A 19,453-nucleotide genomic window follows, 5' to 3' on the forward strand; every position below is an offset into this window, starting at 1 on the left:
TTCAGTATTCGTTTTATTGAATACTTTATCGAGACGTTTATACGTTATAACGAGAGAAAATTGCGGATACCGAGAGTTGAAAAATTCATCGTCGACATTAACGTATGAATAAATTTTCATTTCACGCAGCAATAAAACCTAACTTTTTCTCAAACGCTGCTGGCTACAAATTTATACCGAAAAAACGCCGGAGCTTTTTTAATTGTACGTCTCTTCGTACCACGTCTCTCGTTGAAATACACTCGTAGAGGTACCTGAAACGAGGCTATTTACCCGGCGTTCCGTATCGTTTGCCAAAATACCACTCGAGACGTGGAAAAAATTACCGACTATTTTTTTTTTATCCTTCCGAGAGGTAATAAATGCCAAGTAGAAAGAAAAATCCGATAAAAAAACATTATTCTAAGATTGAATAATACAACGGAAAACGCGAGAAAAAACGAGCCGATTAGATGACGATACCGGGATTGAAAAAAATTTCATCGAGTAGTCGAATTAATAATAAGGAACTGATAACAAGAGAGAGCTATACAAAGGGGGGATGGATTCCGGGACCGTTGTAGCTCACGAATATTCAATTGACTCCTGTTGATCTTACCGTTTAAGTATTCACGACATGATCTTAAGTGTACGGCGACCGTCACATCGTCGGTTTCAACACACAACGCCGAAAATGCCGCAAGCGTGAGAAATAAAATATGCTTCCTCTTCCGCTTACACCAAGGTTTATCTCATTTTAGCACTTACGCCCCAAACTTACTTTCCCCCTGTGTAATAAAGAAGCCTCGCCAAAATCGATACGCCTATTCAATACATGTAGCATTTTATCCCCATCTCTCCTACTCGCTCTTATTCCTGTAATATCGTACACAGTACTTCGACATTACATATTTTTCCTAGGTATAAAACGTACCTTTAGGCTAATTTACATAGCGTTTATTGCGCTGAAAATGCGCCCTTGCCTGGGTGAAATGCCTATAAATCACTTTTTTTCTCGTATACCTACGTATACGTTCACATATCTGTCTTTTTCGGCGTGCCTTTCTTCGTATGAGTGCGGTGAATGAACGGAGGAGGGTCTCAGGAATTCCACTGTTTAAAATATCGAAGCATCGTGTTTTTTTAAAATGAAAGTTCAACTTGTTCAATTTTTTAATACCTATACCATCGTACTGAAACGAGACGACACCGACAGTGCTGTTACTATAGTAGCTATTTGTCACCTCAATTGATGATTTTTCATGTTTTTAATTAGACAGTGGGGTGAATTATTGGCAATTTTAGAATGTAAGGAGAGAGTGGAAGCACACTAAGGAGCCGTATCTAAAAAAATGAGCAGAAATTCGAACTCGGTGTTCTCGAAAAATCAATCAACACGACGTTATCTCACCATTTCTAATTTTTTTAATGTTTTGAACATGTTTTAAAACCCTAGAGAGGATTCAGAGAGGTCGAATCGAAAAAATAAGCCAATATTTGAACTCAGCATATTCAAATCAGTAACAATCAATATGTCACTCGACTTTTAAATTTTTTTTGAACTTTGACGAAAGCCAAGGGCCCTTGAGCCTCTCAGAGGTGTTGAAATCTGAATCTCATTTTTAAAATGAGTTTGTTTGAAAAGGAGTAAAAATGAGTTTTTAATTGGCAATTTTCAACTTTCATATCGATGATGAAAAATTGAACTTTCACACTGAAAGTTTAATTTAGAGTTTTTTGAATTCCAACAGAGGAGCTTCTCCTAGATGTACAAATATTATATATTTATTTGCTTGGAAAATTTTTTATGCCTGAGTGAAAGTCCTTCAAAAATGCGAAAAACTGTCCTTTTACGATTTTTTCCGCCAAAAATTGATCAATTTGTCCAATTGTTTTCAGTGATACATCATAAAAGACTCCAAACTGAACCTTTCATCTGAATTTGGGCCTTTGTCTTTCATCTTTAAAAGCATTACAAGCAGATATGTTTTCAATACAGTCAATTTGGAGATATAAACATTCAAAGTTTGACAGCGATGACTCGCAAGCCCTCCACTCCCCTTCACGCCGGAGGTGGTAGGAAAAGTTATGATTATTCTACCTAGATCAACGAACAGAATCCTACAAAAATTCAAGTTAAATCGGAAGATGTGTCTTCAATTGCAGTTCAAGTTGATGATGAGAAACTAGGAAGAAGATCTCATGGTGAATTTCGTATTTACGGCGAACTGGTTATGCAAATTCATTAACATTATTTTTAACGCGAACTGCCATTTAAGAGATTTTTGAACAAATTGCTCCACTAAAAAGCAATCTTACAGCATCCCTGCATTTACGAGAAAACCTTCAGTTCGCTTCCAAACTACAAGTCCAAGGCAGGGGAATGAGACCTTCTAATTTTGATGAATTTAGAAATATGATTATTGAGAAACTGTTCTCTTCAACTGACAAAAAAGGTTGAAAAATTTCTCATAATCCCTATAAGAGTCTGTACTCGTAAATGATGTACGAGAAAAATTAACTTTATTTGAAGGTAAATTAAAGCGTCACGTAGAATGAAAAAAAAAATTGGGAATAATTGGCCCCTTATTTTAAAAAAGAGTGAAGAGGGAATTTTAAGTACAAATATCAAGTTAGTTTTTTGATCTGAATCTCCCAACTCCTAACATTGATACCCCAATTTGGTCCAAAGTTGAAAAAAAAAGTTATAAAGCTGTGTGACGTATCACCAGTTACGATTTTTTGGAGCGCTGAATTCGAATTTCAACCTAAGTATTCATTTGATTTTATCCTCCCAGCCGAATTTTATCCAAAATTAGAAAAAAAATCATAATTTTGAATAACATATATAATATTGCGTGTTGATTTGTGGGGGGGGGGAGGGTGATAATTACGAATACTTATTTAGTTTGACTGACTTTTTTTTTGATCTGACGTGGTGAAGAATCTTTAGATCTGATTTTTTAAGTATCATTTCTATGAAAGATATTTCCGAAAGATCCCTGAATATCTTTAATTTACAGGAATATGATGTGTTGCGAAGCAACGTTCTTCCATTTCCTTTCAATTTATCAAATAAAAAACAACGTGAAGTTTTATTCAACAGTCTTTTTTTTTTAATTTTAATTTTCATTTTAATTTTAATTTTTAGACCAAATAAGGATGCCTCTAATATGGAAGTTGGGAAAGTCAAACTGAAAAACTGAGTTGAAATTTGGACTCAGTGTTTCCAAAACCTAACAATTGACATGTCATACATCATCATATTTTTTTTCACCTTTAGACGAAGATGGAGGTGCCTGTATTAGCAGGGATTGGGAATGGTTCAACTCAAATAATGAGCTTCAAAATTAATTTTAGATCCCATAAAAATAGTCTATGTTTACAGGATACCTACCCTTTTGGCTGTTTTAGACTGTACGTCTGTTACAGTAAAATTTCAGGCGTTCAGTTCAGAAGTGATTTTTTTTACAAATTGCCCGTATGGATAAATAATATTTTCAAAGGTAAAAATTCCATGATAAATTTAAATTAAATCTGGCCTGAATGAAAATATTTTTGAAAAAAAATACAGCAGCATAATAAGGTAGAATTTTATTTAAAAAATTTTCTAGTCCGCGTACACTACCTTCGGTTCATAAGAGCCCCAAATTTCTTTCGGTCACGAACTCTCTTCATGTACATAGATCCTACTTTTTTTAAAAGTCCCATGCACAGTTAAAAAATTATTTCAAATTTAGAAATATGTACTTTTTTTTGAAGGGGGAGGGGAGTAGGAGGAGAGAACTTTTCCCTTATGATAACTGATTGAATATCACGAACGAAAAAAAATCACGTCCTCTTCCATACTTTTTAAATTACTCTCTGCTGTTACCCCGTTCTAAGCCAGGTTCAAAAAAAAATCTTCCCCATTTCCCATATTATACGTATCTACGTACCTGGGTGGTATTCAACCATGAAACTAATTCATTTGAAAATGCATCTACGTTCGCTTTTTTCACGAAAAAAAATTTCCAATAATATCTACCAATGCTGGAACAGCTTTTATCGTCGAATGGTATCAATAAACCAACATTTCAACTACATTTTTCTGATTTACTCTATTGGAGAGTACTTATATGTATGTATTTCCAGACCAAACAAGTCTAAACATAAAAAAAAGGCTTTCGGCTCACCTCTCGTGTGAGTAGAAAAACACGAGTAAATCTTTACAGAGAGGAATCCGTTCAAAGTAAACGTTGTAAAAAAAATAAAATAAAATACCTATAGAGCATTTACCCATGAAAATAAATTTGTTTCAAAAATTCCGCTAGTATCTATGTAACAAGTTCAAAAGAATTTTGATTCGATGAACTCATCGTATTTTAGGGGAAAAGGTACCTACCTACATAACTAATGTTTCGTATATCTATATTAGGTACTTTCGTTAATCGCGTCTGTTTTATTTTATGTACTCGTATTTTTTTCTGCGTATGTTTTTTTTTCTAAAATGGACAATAGCGAATTAAAATGCCATACGTAGGTACGACTACGAGTACGTATAATGAAACGAGAAATTAATGGAAAAGGTATATTAATATAACAATATGAAGCCGGTTTGAAAGGTTACATAAGCAAGCTTGTCTGGAAAATTTTCGTTATTAAGTGACAACAATTAAACGTTGACATTTCCTTCAACGTTGCGTTGTTTGTATAATAAAACTGAAGCAGCTGCGAGAAGCCAACGAGAACAGGAAGAGTTAGGTTCGGGGTAGCTACAACACAAGCTACCAGAGTATGGTAAATGGAATATATCGTACGTATATATATAGTAATTTTATTTCATTAAATTCGAATGCCTGATGATCTCAGGGGAAAGAGTGGATAGACGTGTGAAATAATGTATTTATAATGGAAAAAGATACAATTCGAGTGGTTTTTTTTTCTTCTGCAAAGTGTTTTTCGCCATATTTGTATAGGTACGTTGTGGGTACGTTCGCGAGCACATGGCACTAGCTGGGAAAATATTGTCTGGAGAAAATTGAAAATTACATTAGGTTGGCGAATTACAGAGAAGCGACGAAGCAACAAGGTCACTTGCGATTAAAGAAAACGTGTCGTTGTAGTATTAAAGCAACGACCGTATAAACGACATCAGCCATTAATGAGTTCATAAACGAAAGCTATTATTATGTAGACAAACACTCTAAAAAGAGACTCGTGTAAGGGTCAACTATGCAAGTATGCTTAGGCATTATAGCTCGTCTTGAGTTCTTCTTACATGTATTATTGCTGCAGGGAAGTGAGGGTGAAAACCTCACGGGCATATTTATGGTTTTTGCGGATGGCGATTGCCGAAATCTTAAGTACAACTGCAGCGATTCTCGGACACATTAACGACTATCGAAATTTTATATCAGATAATTATACGACTCTAAACGGTTTGAATTTTTAATTCGTGCGCGTGCCTAGCTACTTTGTAGCGGCGATAGCGAGACGATTATCGTTTGATAATAATTCGTAGTTGTGGTAAAGAGGCGACGATATGGGTCCGGGTGTTGCTAAAGACTAAAGAGGAAACATTAAGCGAAACTATATACCTAAACGAGCGGAGTGGTAGTTTTCGGGAGCAGGGTTAGCCAAAGTCACTTGGAAAGCCATTCAAGAGGAAAAGAGACATTTACGCCATTATTAGTCGCCGCCAGAACGCGGTCGCTTATAAGCACCTATACACGTACCTTTTCACCACGACGACTACTACTACGGTGGCTTTTGCTCGCGTTCAAACCACCTTATAAACATCCCTTTTAGATAAAATTCCTCTATTTTCCCCTTTTGTTGCGTTATTAATTGCAGATAATAATAAAATACGCGAGCAGCGTCGTCGTCGTCGAGCGAAACTAGAAAATCAGATTTCTCTCTTTCCGTTGTCGTCGTCGTTTTGCCTAATCTTGGATACGAGTTCTCTATACCCTGCCACCGTGTCTCCCCTATCGCGAGGTCCAGGATAGGTACTCGTACCTCATCTTTCCTCAGTTGGTGATGGCGATGGCGAAGACGAAAAACGAGCCCATTTTCAAAGGCTGCTCCGCTGTACGAAAATTAATAGACGGAACGACTCGGTTCAAGTGACGATGGCGAAAAAAACATCGTCGTTTCGAAATTAATAATCTTGATTAAAAAAATTTTTGCAAGTCATTCGTTAAAAGGAATTTTCTTATTGGAAACTTTGGTTGCTGTGTAAAATAATGATCTTCGGGCGTTGAATTTCGCCGTTCGTTTCGTCTACCATGGTGACTAGTGTATTTTTCGTATTTCTTTTATGCCTACAAGTACGATGTACAGGGTGTTTCATAAACCAGCTATTTGTCGGTTTCGCATTTTTCTATAATTTTTATTTTTTAGCGGGCTTGAAAAACGTCTTGATTGATATACTTATTTCGAAATAAAATTGTCTCAATTTAGTGTTTATAAAGTTGGTTTGACGTTACATTGAAGGGGTTTGAGCTAGAATGACCTTGACCCAACAATCTAGCATGTCAAATTTTCTGAAGGGGATTGAGAGAGATGAAAAAGAAAAAATTTTAAACAGAAATCAATCGATATGAAATCAAAAGTTGAACTCAATCCTCTTCAGGAACTTCAAATTTCTCTAGAAGGGCCAAAAGTGAACTTCTGCTTGTCATTCTTCCCTTATATTCAAAAATGTAGGTAATCTTCGAATTGGTAATTTGACGTATGAGATTTTTTCTATCTTCTGTTCTTCTTTCATTCCTTCAACAATAATGTTTTTCCTATTCGTGTATATTGGGCAAGGTACGTTTAGAAATCGAGAAAAGTGTACCATAAATAGAAGGTTTTAGTTTACCAGAGTCTGAACTCCTGTGATGGGATATTTCGACTGGAATGTGCTTTGGCGGGTTCTGCGCCAGGAATGAAAAATTGACCTCTCAATTTCCTTACAGTGGACCTAGACAGAAGAGGTCAGGAGGGTCATTTGCTCTTCTTCCCCTTACTATATTTTTGCTATTCCAGTGTAAGTGGCAAGATTCATGATTTGTGAGTTTTGATGAGAAATTTTGATTGGACAGGTAAGCGGGTTTTGCGCCAGGAGTGAAAAAAATGAACTTTATAATGGCTTCAAATCGAGTAAGGAAGCAAAAAAAATCATTTGCACTTCTTCCACTCCCGTTTGAAAAAGTGATCTTCAAGTCTCTTCTCCTCTTCCTCCTCTTCAATAATTTATTTTATGCTATTTCTGTATTATGGCAAGGTAGTTAAACGTTGAAAAATAAGAAAAGTAGGTCTATTCCGAGAAATTTTGATTGGAAAGGAGGTAAGCGGATTCTGCGCCAGGAATGAAAAATTGAACTTCATATGACTTCAAATCGAGTGAGTACCTACCTGAGAAAGCGAAAAAGTCATTCGTTCTTCTTCCACTCACGTTTGGAAGAGTGATCTACAAGTTCATTCTTCCCTTCCTCCTTCTTCCCTTTCCTCTTCTTCCTTTTCTCTCTTCAAACATAATTTTTTGCTATTCCTGCATTATGGCAAGCTAAACGTTCAAAATTAGGAAAAGTATTTCGAGATATTCCGATCGAAACGATGAGCGGGTTCTGCGCCAGGAATGAAAAATTGACCTCTAAATTGCCGGAGGAAAAGTCATTTGCTGTTTTTCTTCCCTTCATGTTTGTGATTTTCAAATTTCTCTTCCTCATTCCCTTTCCCCGCACCCTCTCCTTTCCCTTCAAAAATAGCCACCATTTTTTTGCCATTTCTTTATCATGAGAAGGTACAAAATATAAAAATTCAAAATCAAGAATACGATTTTTCTAAAATCAAATTGTGCCAGAAGAGTTGAGATGAAAAATTTTGAGATTCCCAGAGGTAGATATATGTAAGTATAAAAAGTCCAAAAATAACAGAAATGGGCGATGAATAAAACAAACTGGCTAAATATTTACCATTCTGAATAAATACAATTTTGGGAGCCTGTAGAATAGGTACCAAAAAGTGTAAAAAAACAACTACAACTTGGTAAAGTTTATTTTTCAATGTTTTTTATGCTAATTGAAAGCAAATGGATTATCAATACCTAGCTTGTATTTTGGAGCTGTTTGCTTTCCTAACAACTTCAAAGCTTCACTTAATCAACTTCTTATGTAATTTTTTGGCCCCTGAAATTGATTCAAAAATTTTTCCGTTTCTCGGGATTAGCATAAGAAGAAAAAATTACACTCATCTCGTTTTATTTTCATACATGAATTATGGAAACACTCGTAAATTAGATATGATTTATCGTTTAAAAAGAAAAGAAGCGAAACTCTATTCGTATAAATTCAATTTTGCAACGGGATAAAAATTGAATTAAATTTTAAAATTTCATAACACGAGAAAATTTCCAAAACAAAAAAAAAACGTAAATATATATACGTAAGCTTACGTAGTACATATATCTATCTACACTATACAGGATCAACAAAACACACTGACTCAGTGGCTCGTAACCCTGTCACTTTTCATTGAAACGAGTATTTCGCCAAATCAGGCGAGTTAGTTTAATTCGTGCAAAAAAATCACCACCATTTGAAAAAACAACGCAGAAAAAACGTTTCACGCGAAATACAAAGTACTTGTAAAATTGAAAGTGACACGGGCAAATGAAACAAATTGGACTACGGGCACTCGAGATTTGTAATCAGAAAGAAAAAAATAGCTGAGCTTACAATCGCACACAATATCGTTTGTTGCTTTTTACGAAATACAAGATTTATACCTACAGGTGTAGTATACGTAGACGTACAAACATGCGAAGGTAGATTTAGCTTTGAAATATTACCAAATTCTTAGTTCTTTTTTAGGGTTAATCTCTAGAGAGAGAGAAACGAGCAGAAATTTATACCAGCTTTTGTAAATTTATATTAGTTAAATTTTTACCGTACAGTTTAGATGTGAAAAAGGAAGATATCTACGCGGTGATAAAGCAAATCATGGGTATTAGAAATTTTCATCGTTGGTGGTCTCTCTCTTTACCTATACGTCTTTCTCGTACGTTATTTTCCACTCACTAAACAGATTAATAACTCTATTAACCGAGTGCGAAAATTGGATAATTGATGTGTCATAATTTCAACAGTTAAGTACATTTTGTTGTACGATTGCTGCCCGCGAGAATTACCGCACAAGTTTTCACTCTAAAAGCCTAAAAACCTAATTAGCGGGTCATCGTTTAATTTACGTCAGCGAAAATTTCTTTTGCACGAAGCATTCGTAAATTAATTTTACCCTTTTGTTCTATTCACGTATTCGAGAGAATAGGTACCTACCTACCCAGCATCTACAGAGTGTCCTATATTAAAACGGTTTATCTTGGCTTTAAATTTTAGTAAAAATAAAAGGCAAAAATCTTCATACTACGAACAATACAAATATTTTAAACTTTAAGGACCATTCATTTTTTAAAAATATTCTGCTCGTTCGTATCAAGTGTATGTTACCTTACCTGACGGTCTCGATTACAGTTAAAAATTGCAGAGTACCACTTAATGGGACACCTTGTATTTTTTTCCTCCCCTATTTACACACACACACACACGTGGATAATGGGGAACCTGCTAAGATATTCAATAATCGAAAAAAATATCACTTTCGCGTTTCTCAAATAAATTCCCGAGAAGCAATACTTTCTCTTTTTCCCTCGTAAGTTAATGTCATGCTTTTTTTTCTTTTGCAATTCTTTTTTTTTTTTTGGTTGAAAATGCCTCCCAGTATACCGAGGGAAATGTATTCTTGACGGCTTATATTCCCATTTCTGTGAGAAATATGCATTTAAACATTCGCTTTTTGTAAATTTAATTTAAACCTTGGAAATAACTTTTTTTTGTACACTCACTCGAGTGAATTTAGACTTCCATCATTACGTGACTCTTTCTCCTTAGGTGGAAAAAACCGCACTTTGAAAAAACCTCCTACACGTATCACTTCTCTCCCACAAGATTCGTGCTCGTGGTTTCTTTTTAAAATACATATATTTTTCCTTCAACTCTTTGAGAGAATTTTTACGTTAAAAATTGATACAGTTCACGTAACAAGAATCCCCACTCGAGAAATGCACAAAAATAAGCGAGAAAAAAAATCCATATCTATATTTGAAAAACGTACCACGAGGAAATACTTCTCATTAAGCTGAATTTGTCGAGTAGGTTAAGTATATTAATTAGAAAAACGAGGCGTCATTCGATTCAAAATTAATATAATTCTATTCATCGAACACACTTCTGTGTATTTTGAAATTCTTGGCAAGTTCGTTGAAAAAAGCTTCTCGATATCGTGAATTAATTTCATTTCGAAGATTAAAAAGAATATAAAGCTATGGAATTTACTCATCGATGTGAAGTCGTCGTTAAGCAACGACATCTTTTCATCTATTTCAACTTTTTTTTTTCTTTCACTCTCTTCGTCGCTTTGTATCGAAATTCATAATTATCTTTCCCATCGATGAATTCCATTATTCGAGTAAGAAAAAAAAAATACCTACCTACTATAAATACGACATCGTCTCTCATTTTGCTTTTATCTTAGATAACTCGGTACAACACTGGTATACGCTTTTAATAAACCGAAGAAGATTAGTTTTGTTTCCTCAGAAGTGTTTTTCCTTTTTTAATGAAAATATTTTTTAATATTTGGACGTATTTTTTCCGCAAAAATTTCACCAATACGACAGCTTTCCTCTACGAATATAGCACTTTGAGCGGATAAAAAGGCTCGTTTTGTTATCAACGATGAAAAGTTGTAAAAGAAACGAATTTTAAAACTTTTTATCCTTCCACTATTCGCGCCCTGAAGCTTATAATACCGTTGTTCGAGAGAGAAAAAAATGACGATATTAAAATTAAACACTGGATATTTATAGACATAAACAACGCCCGAAGACAAACAGCCGAAAAATGAGCGAAAAAGCTTACATATTAAAGACTGAAAAATTTAAAATTGAATCCATTCTCGGCAAATAAAATTAACTACGAAAAAAATTCATTTAAAAAAAAGAGAGAAAATCTGCATTAAAACAATAAGAAAAGGGTATGGTAACCCATTGAATATAAAACTTGATAAAAATGAGTGGAAAAGAAAAAAAACGAGAACATCGCGATAAATTCCGGAGAAATAATCAAAATCATCAATCTTAGCTAAATGATTCGAGGCAAAAGTAAAGTGTCCAAATCAGCCAGCGCTGCCCCATGTACCTAGCCTTTCTTCAACCCCTCTCGTTTGACGTTTAACCGGCGGCGTATAAGAATTAAAATTCAGCTTTGAGATTTCAAATAACGCTTAATTTAAGAAAGAGCGAGAAAACGAAGCAAAATATTAAGACGCTTCGTTCTCAATTATTTCCGACAAAATATAAAACATCTCCGTTATTTTCTTCTTCTTTTATATTTTTCATTCGGAGGAACTTACAGCAAACTCGAAAAAATTAATTAAAAATTGTTCCGCGTTTTAAAACAACACAATAAAATATTAATTAAAGAATTTAAGCCGACCTAACAAGCGCGAAAAAACATTCATCGTAAAAGTCAACTGTATATTTGCACTACTTTGCCGTATTATTTAGAATTTAAACCACGAGTATTAAGTATATTTTTCCTTTGTATAGTTGTTTTCTTTTCGTTGCATTTCATTGCAACTTTACCTGCGCTTTCGTAATGTGAAACTTTTACCTTTCTGAGTGAATGCCCACCCTGTCCATGCCTTGCTGTGACTTTTTTCTACAGATGGAAATTCGTAAAATCTCTTCTACTCAGCCTATTTTAGACACAGAGCCCCTAGAATGGTGGTAGTTTTCGGAGTATGGGAAGAGGGAGCGAAAAAAAATTATCAAGAAGTCAAAAAATCAGCATAAACAGTTTTTTATAATTTTTATAATTTTTAAAAATTCACCAAAAATCTAAAAACGAACTTTAACTTTTCAAAATTTGATTATGGAAAACTTAGCTTTGGACATGATCTTTTGATTTAGTTTGGTTACATGTTCAAATAGAAAAATATCAGTTCAAAATTAATAAGATTCCCTAGTTAGGTACTATTTTTGAACCACCCTGTACATTCGTCGTTAGTCTTAATAAACCTCTTTCGATTACTCCCACGATTATCGAAGACGTAAGCAGGTAGCCTACGAGTACAAGCTTTTTGATGTTAAAAGAAGCCTGCTCGTTGGAATATACTCGATAAAATTTGTAATACTTGATTGAACGTTATTACCAAAGTCAAATTTTCTACCTAAATTGACTCATAAAAACGGTAAATTTTCAAAGGAGAATGTTCTATATCGCAGTCGTTTCAAAATTAGGCTAAATTCTTTTCATCGATATTCGTTCTTTATTTCGTATTCTATATCGGCGCATAATTTTTCGCCAATGAACGTGTGCTTGATTTTTATACTTAAATTGAACGGTAGGTATCGAAAAATGCTTTCGGTCGTTTTCTTCAAGTATTTCGTACAAATTTCAATTTCTCCGCTATTTTTTTTTTTTTTTTTTAAATAAATTCGAAATTATGCGGAAATTAAACGCTGCTACCTAGTGTATTCCCACGCGAAACAGTACCAGTGGTATTTACCAAAGGATATTACCACTGGTACTTTCGTCAAGAACCACTGGTGACATTTCCACTGGTTACCACTGGTTACCAATGGTAATATCACCATTGGTAATGTCACCATTTTTTGGATTGCGAATTGTTTTGAAAATATATTTACGGCAACCCGGGTATTGTTTTTCATTGCAGACCCTCCTATCACAAAGGATTCTTCCTAAAAAAATTTAAAACGTTAAAAAAAATTTTATGCCTGAGGGAGGATTCGAACCCAGATCCCCTAGTTCTGTAGTCACCTGCCTTACCCATTGAGCCACTGGAGAAGTTGAAGTAATTATGTGTTTAAAGCGTTTATATGCGCTTTTCAGCATTCTGGACTTAATAAAAATTTCAAGTTAGATGATTTTACCAAATAAAAACTGCCTGTACAGTGTACACGTAATTAAATTTTTCGAATATGAGGCCAAATTTTGAAGGTCGGTAGGTAATTTTTTTACTTCATTACAAAAAATCGCATGTGTTACATAAAAAAAATCACTTTAAAACATACAATTTTTTTTATTATCCTAAATTTTAAATTTGAAAGAAATTTCTTGAAGTATGATTAGGGGCTTTGTGAATATGCATTTGATTTATTCCCTTTCTAAATTTTTCTGTTTCTCATTAATTACATTGGAAATATCCAGCATGATAAATACCAATATCACCAGACACCAGACTCGTAATGTATGGTAGACTAGTTAATACTTCACTGGTACCCACTGGTACCGAAAATCAGGGATCATGGAGGGAGGGGGGTCAGTGCCTCCACCTCCAGCTCCGGCTCCCAAATTTGAAAAAAAAATACCTCCAGCTCCGGAGCTTTTTTATAAGTACCTCCACCTCCACCTCCGGCTCCACTTGAAAAATTTCAAATACCTCTTGCACCGGCTCCGGCTCCCAGAGCAAGGCCAAAAAAGGGTACCCTCCGGGGGGCTTCTGCCCTCCACCTCCGCCTCCGGAGGTCGTGGAGGGAGGGGGGGTTAGAGCCTTCCCCTCCGGCTATTTGAAAAAAAATACCTCCGGCTCCGGGTTTTTTTTGTAAGTGCCTCCACCTCCACCTCCGGCTCCCGGAGCAAGTCCAAAAACAGGTACCCTCCGGGGGCTCCTACCCTCCACCTCCACTCCGCTCCGCGATCCCTGTTGAAAATCACCAGTGGAATAATAAGTGGTTTTTACCAGTGGCATATTTTCACCACTGGTACCAATGGTATCACCAATAGCAATACCACTGGTACCAGTGGTGAAAATATACGACTGGTAAAAACCACTTAGTATACCAGTGGTGATTTTCGATACCAGTGGTACCAGTGAAGTACCACTGGTCTACCATACATTACCATTGGTGACCACTGGTACTGTTTCGCGTGGGTTGTGCATTGGGGTAACTTTGACTTCTGCTTCAGGAACGAGAACTATACTCGTCATTTATGTAATTTCTTTTTCTATAGGTACCTCAATTGTATTACACACCAATATAGAATGGAAAGGGAACTGTGTACATTTTTAAAATAAGAAGTTCTTTGAATGAAAAGAAGTTCTCGAAAGTAATTACGGTGGTTTATAATTCGTGATGTTGCTGATGATTAGAATGAAAATTCTCAAGGTAAAAAAGGAATCTATGTACGTACAATGATTTCAGAGTTCGATGATTTTATTATTATTTTTTTTTTAGAAAGAAACTTATGCTTCGAGAAATTATTAAAAGAAAAATAGGTACCTACCTATTTGTGATGAGTGAGTGTAGACGTAAAAAGTGCGAGCAAGACATTTTTAAAACAATTTTCCCTCCTAGTGGTCATTTCTTAATTTTCCCAAGAGAAATGTTAAATAGAAACATACAATTTTTTAAACATTCTACCAACCTATAGTTAGGGTGGATCACCACAAAAAAGTCGGCGGATTTTGACCAAACTCAGCAGAGACTTTCATTCTGAGTTGAAAGTTACCTACAAAAAATTTCAGCCCACAAAGTGACCTTAGAGGGGAGATATCGGTTCTCAAAGGGAGAGAATTTTCGAATTTTGGGGAAAATGCCGCAGTACCAAATGAAAGTATTTGAGATTCTGTGACGATCTATGCTATTATCGTCAAAATCTAAGACCAATTATAAGGTTTTTACTAAGCAGTTGCAAATTTAAAAACCGCGTACCTATTTTTGGACAAATTCGAGTTTTGAACATTCGGAAATATGTACTGTAATTAGCATTAATTGAGCAAAAATATTGATAGATATCATTCCTGAAGCTGGAAAACTATTTTGGAACGCAGTGGTGCCAATTTTTTGGCCATCATTGCAAATTTCAAAAGATCGAAAATAATAGGTAACCTAAAAACTCATGAAATTTTTTCGTTTTTTAAAAAAATTTGCAATAACGATCAAAAAATTGGCACCACTATGTTCCAAAATATTTCTCCAGCTTCAGGAATGATATCTAATTACCAGTAATTTACCAGTAATTACCAGTAATTTGCCAAAAAATTACCAGTAATTTACCAGAAAATTACCAGTAATTTACCAGAAAATTACCAGGAATTTACCAGGCAATTACCAGGAATTTACCAGGCAATTACCAGTAATTTACCAGGAAATTACCAGTAATTTACCAGGAAACTACCAGTAATTTACCAGGAAACTACCAGTAATTTACCAGGAAATTACCAGTAATTCACCAGGAAATTACCAGTAATTCACCAGGAAATTACCAGGAAATTACCAGTAATTCACCAGGAAATTACCAGTAATTCACCAGGAAATTACCAGTAATTCACCAGGAAATTACCAGTAGTTTACCAGAAAATTACGAGTAAATTAACCAAAAAATACCAGTTATTTACCAAAAAATTACCCGTAAATTACCATACCCTCAATACCAAAAATTACTAGAAATTCACCAAAAATTACGAGTAATTTACCAAAAAATAACCATTAATTTGCTAAAAATTACCAGTAATTTACGAAAAATGACTTACTAGACCCTTCGATCAAAAATCTATTTATTCGCGATTTTCAATCCAATATGATCAATTATATCCAAAATGAAAGATCAAATTCAGTCTTGAAAATAGACAAAGACATATAGGACAAAAACTCCAGGGCTCCAGATCAGAAATCTATCATGATTAAAAAATCGATCAAGTAATCGAGCCTGAAAAATCGACCTGTTTCTGATTATTGATCTCGTATAAAGTATGATGATCAATCATGTTCGAAATTATCAATTGTTTTTCATTGTTTTTGTGTGGCCAAGATGAGAGCGAATTTCGTTTTGGTTCAATTGTTTCATTTTCTATTTCAGTCATAAGGAGTGGTCGATCTATTCAAATGTATGTTTGTTTTTGTTTGAATAAAACTGACCAAAATTAGGCCCACATCTTCTTTCAGAGGTTGATTTTTTGGTCCCATTTTGAAAAAGACAAGTGAAGGGATAGAGGATCACTGAGGATACCTACCTAAAGGCACATAACGTCAACCCAGCAATAGGCAGTCGTAAGCTGCATTTACGATAGAAAAACGTTCATAAATTATAAGGCTCGTCTTCCCTTTAGAAGTAATACATTCGAGAATCAACTTTTGCAAAGGATTTATTCCATTTTTTTTTTACTCGAATGCCCTGGGAAAACAAACGTTGATATTTTTCCATTTTAAAATCTGCCATCGCGACGTTTTTTACCTTCATTAGCAGAAAAGATGAAGATGAATAGAGATACAGTACTATATACGAGTAGGTATTTTCAGGCCGATACAGATTTGTAAAAAAAAGAGAAAAAAATTACTCAGCATAATCCACGTTCGATATATTAACGATAAAGCAGTAAAATATATGGCAACGATGAATATGTAAATTTCGTAAACATACGTCTATCGATGAAATCTGCACGAATAAAGTAGAAATTAATAACACATTCGGCTTCGACATTAAGCGTTCGGCGGCACCAAGATATACGGCGCGATATTAATGTAATATTCGGGTCGAAATCCCTCGGAGAGATGCAAAGCTGCGTACAGTATTATGTATTTGCCAAACGTCCCTCGTTCCTCGTCCCTTTCCCATTGCTGTGTGTGTTTTTACACGGAGCCATTCGTGTACTCTCTATACGTACTTCTCTCACTATACACTATATACAGAGAGAGAGTATAACTCGTATACTATAAACTAATAAAGGTCCCTCGAAGGAACGTGGCTTATCAGTCCCTTCTCGTTGCAGTGTATTTTTAACGAGAAGCCGGTTAACGAGAGAGTACAGAAGCTATGCTACATAAGAGATACTATAGCGTGTTCTTAACGTGTATTATGTATATACGTTACACACTTTAGCTTTCCCCTCCACCGCCCTCTTGTTGCGCTTTGATGGTACGTGCTTCGTTAACAATGCGAATTCGCCGGATAGATTAAAATAGCACTTCTTTTCACGACCAAGTACCAGCGATCTCAGGCCTCGTAATTTACATAAGGAAAGGGATCCGTGCAAAAGTTTTTTCTTTTCTCAACGAGGGTAAGTAGACACAGTATATAGGTGCCACTTTTACAATGTGGTGAAATTGATTAAGGGGGTTGTCGTAGTATATGATCTGACGAGGATCATTTTTCAATTCTAGCACAGTCTCTGTCTCAGGGATGATGGGTTATCTCGATCTAGGTGAATGGGGCCTTGAATAAGGTTTGCCTACGTAGCGAAAAAAAAATAATTAAAAAAAATGCCAACTCACCTGTACGTCTTTGGAGAATTGATTGTTGGTGAAGATATGCACAAATGTGAATTCGCGTACGCGATCGAATTCGAATTTGATCTCAACTGGTTGTCCGTTTCTCGTATCGTTGTTCCAGCCAACCCATCCTTGACCTGGGGAAAAAATAAAATGAATCAAGATTGTTCTACACATTTATGCGATTCGTCACAAAACTCGATGCTTACTTTTTTCGTAATCGTAATAACTCATTTTGAAATTCTCCGGGCCCACTTTGCCATCGGTCAATTGTCCCAAGCCACGTTGCAGTTCTTCGTTCCAATAACCATCATAAGTTGCGTCGTAAAATTCCCAGTCTCCGCGTTTATCGCCTTGCGGCATCGAATAACTTACAATACCGTCTGCGAAAGTTACACAATTGCGAGAATATTACATTTTGTAAGTTTTTACTCGATTATAAACTATAAGGGTTATGTGGTGGGTTGTTATGACTAGCCGAGATGCCTTTAAGTGGCAGTTTGATTGAAGCGAAAAGGGTTTCTAAGCGGACTACAAGCCCATATTCGCGTAACTAGACGTGTGTGCAAATGGCAGCCGACGTTGCGTTTTTTTTTCAGACTTTTTGCACGTGGACTACGTACATTGTGGTGGTATAATTGGATCAGTCGGCTTCAGCTTGGTATAAGTCGAAAGTTGGATTTTTTTTTGAATATCTTTTACGCGTAAGGCCACAAAGTCAAGATTCTTGATTTTTAAACGCCACAAAAATCGTGAATGGGATACAAGTAACTCGAAACGTGGATGAAAAGCTACATATAATTATGGGATACTAACCACTCCATGGGCAACCGTACACTTCCACTCGCATGCATACGGTTCGTCGATGGTAACTGTAGGGCACAAAACGGATCCGACTTGCCCATATTGGAGGATCTAGATGACGTTTTGCTTCTAAATATGTGTTCTCGTTACCAGCAATGACCTGAAACAGAAAGAATAATTTGGTCAAATCAACGATGTTGAAGAAAGTCTTCACATTGAAGTTAACATCTTTGACAAAAGGAAGAAAATTGATGCATTTGAGCTGAAGAATCTCAACCACGAAAAAAATAGCGCTGTTGAATGCTCTCAGAAAGAAGCGATTCCAATAGGCAGAAAATCTTTTGACAGGGTCAAGAAAAATCAGGTTAAAGAGCATCTTTGAAAGCATCACAAGTTCAAATTTCAAGTGCTGAATAGCACTTGAAGATTTTTAGCTAATTCTTAAAAATTTAAAAGACCATTTCCACAAAAAAATATCAACATTTGATATAATAATTGAAGTGAAGAGCTGAAGTTTGCACAGCGATTCTGAGGCTTTCAGAGAATTTCTACAGCTTACAAAAAAATGTTCAAATTTTCCAGTTTTTCGAAAAATTTCCAGAAAAAATTAAAATAAAACTTCAATACTCCATAAAGTTTGGTCGTCAACTCTTTTTAGGATGTTTTTTAGTCCAGGAAAATTAGATGAAAAAAAAGGGTCATTGGGAAAAGTGAGGTAGAAAGCTGAATTTTGGTATACTGGTCCATTTTTTTGTACTGAACACGAATCCGATGAGTCCCCGGTCGTCCCTGGTGAGCGTTCTCCCCTATTGTGGATCTAAGCCCCCAAAACCAGTTTTTTGCAATTTTCTCCCCCGCATTGCATTTTAGCGAAAAATATGTGGTTAGATAAAAGAATCTACGTCAAATTTCCGATCTAATGATACATCAACTTTCCTTCTACCCCCAAGGGGGGTGGAGCAGGAACCATTCAAATGTGAGGGCTTTTCTAAAAAACACAAAAGGGCTATCGGCGCATAAGAGGGGTGAAATGTGCCCCGAGAGCGTTCGGGTTGATATCAGCATTGAAAGTGGGTACCATCGAGAAACTAACCCGTGAAAAATTTCAGATCCACACCACCTCCCCTTTTTGCGGAACCCCCCTTTATTGAAATTTCAGTAACACTTTTCTCAGCCCCATTTCAACCGATTTCGAAAATTTTTCTGGAGGTTATGTATATCCTTGATAGGTATCCCCACAAAAATTTTCAACCCCCTCCCCTCATATTTACCCCTCAAAATGGCGTTTTTTCCATTTTTTTATGCCTATTAACAATCAAGATTGCGAAGTACAATTTTGTAAACACGTTC

At 35.6% G+C, this 19,453-nt stretch overlaps 1 protein-coding gene across 5 annotated transcripts in view; it reads right to left on the bottom strand.

The window, feature by feature from the left end:
* The window catches only part of Ddr (discoidin domain-containing receptor 2), a 283,685-nt gene that overhangs the window by 17,333 nt on the left and 246,899 nt on the right, over positions 1-19,453 (bottom strand). For all 5 annotated transcript variants that reach the window (XM_065365262.1, XM_065365264.1, XM_065365260.1 and 2 more), the window contains 3 exons: positions 18,116-18,263; positions 17,509-17,682; positions 17,303-17,436 (listed from right to left, as the gene is read on the bottom strand). In XM_065365262.1, the coding sequence (XP_065221334.1) occupies positions 17,303-17,436; positions 17,509-17,682; positions 18,116-18,263 (456 nt within the window). The remainder of the gene's footprint in view (positions 1-17,302; positions 17,437-17,508; positions 17,683-18,115; positions 18,264-19,453) is intronic.

This window comes from Planococcus citri, chromosome 5, assembly GCF_950023065.1.
Source record: "Planococcus citri chromosome 5, ihPlaCitr1.1, whole genome shotgun sequence".
Taxonomy (NCBI): domain Eukaryota; kingdom Metazoa; phylum Arthropoda; class Insecta; order Hemiptera; family Pseudococcidae; genus Planococcus; species Planococcus citri.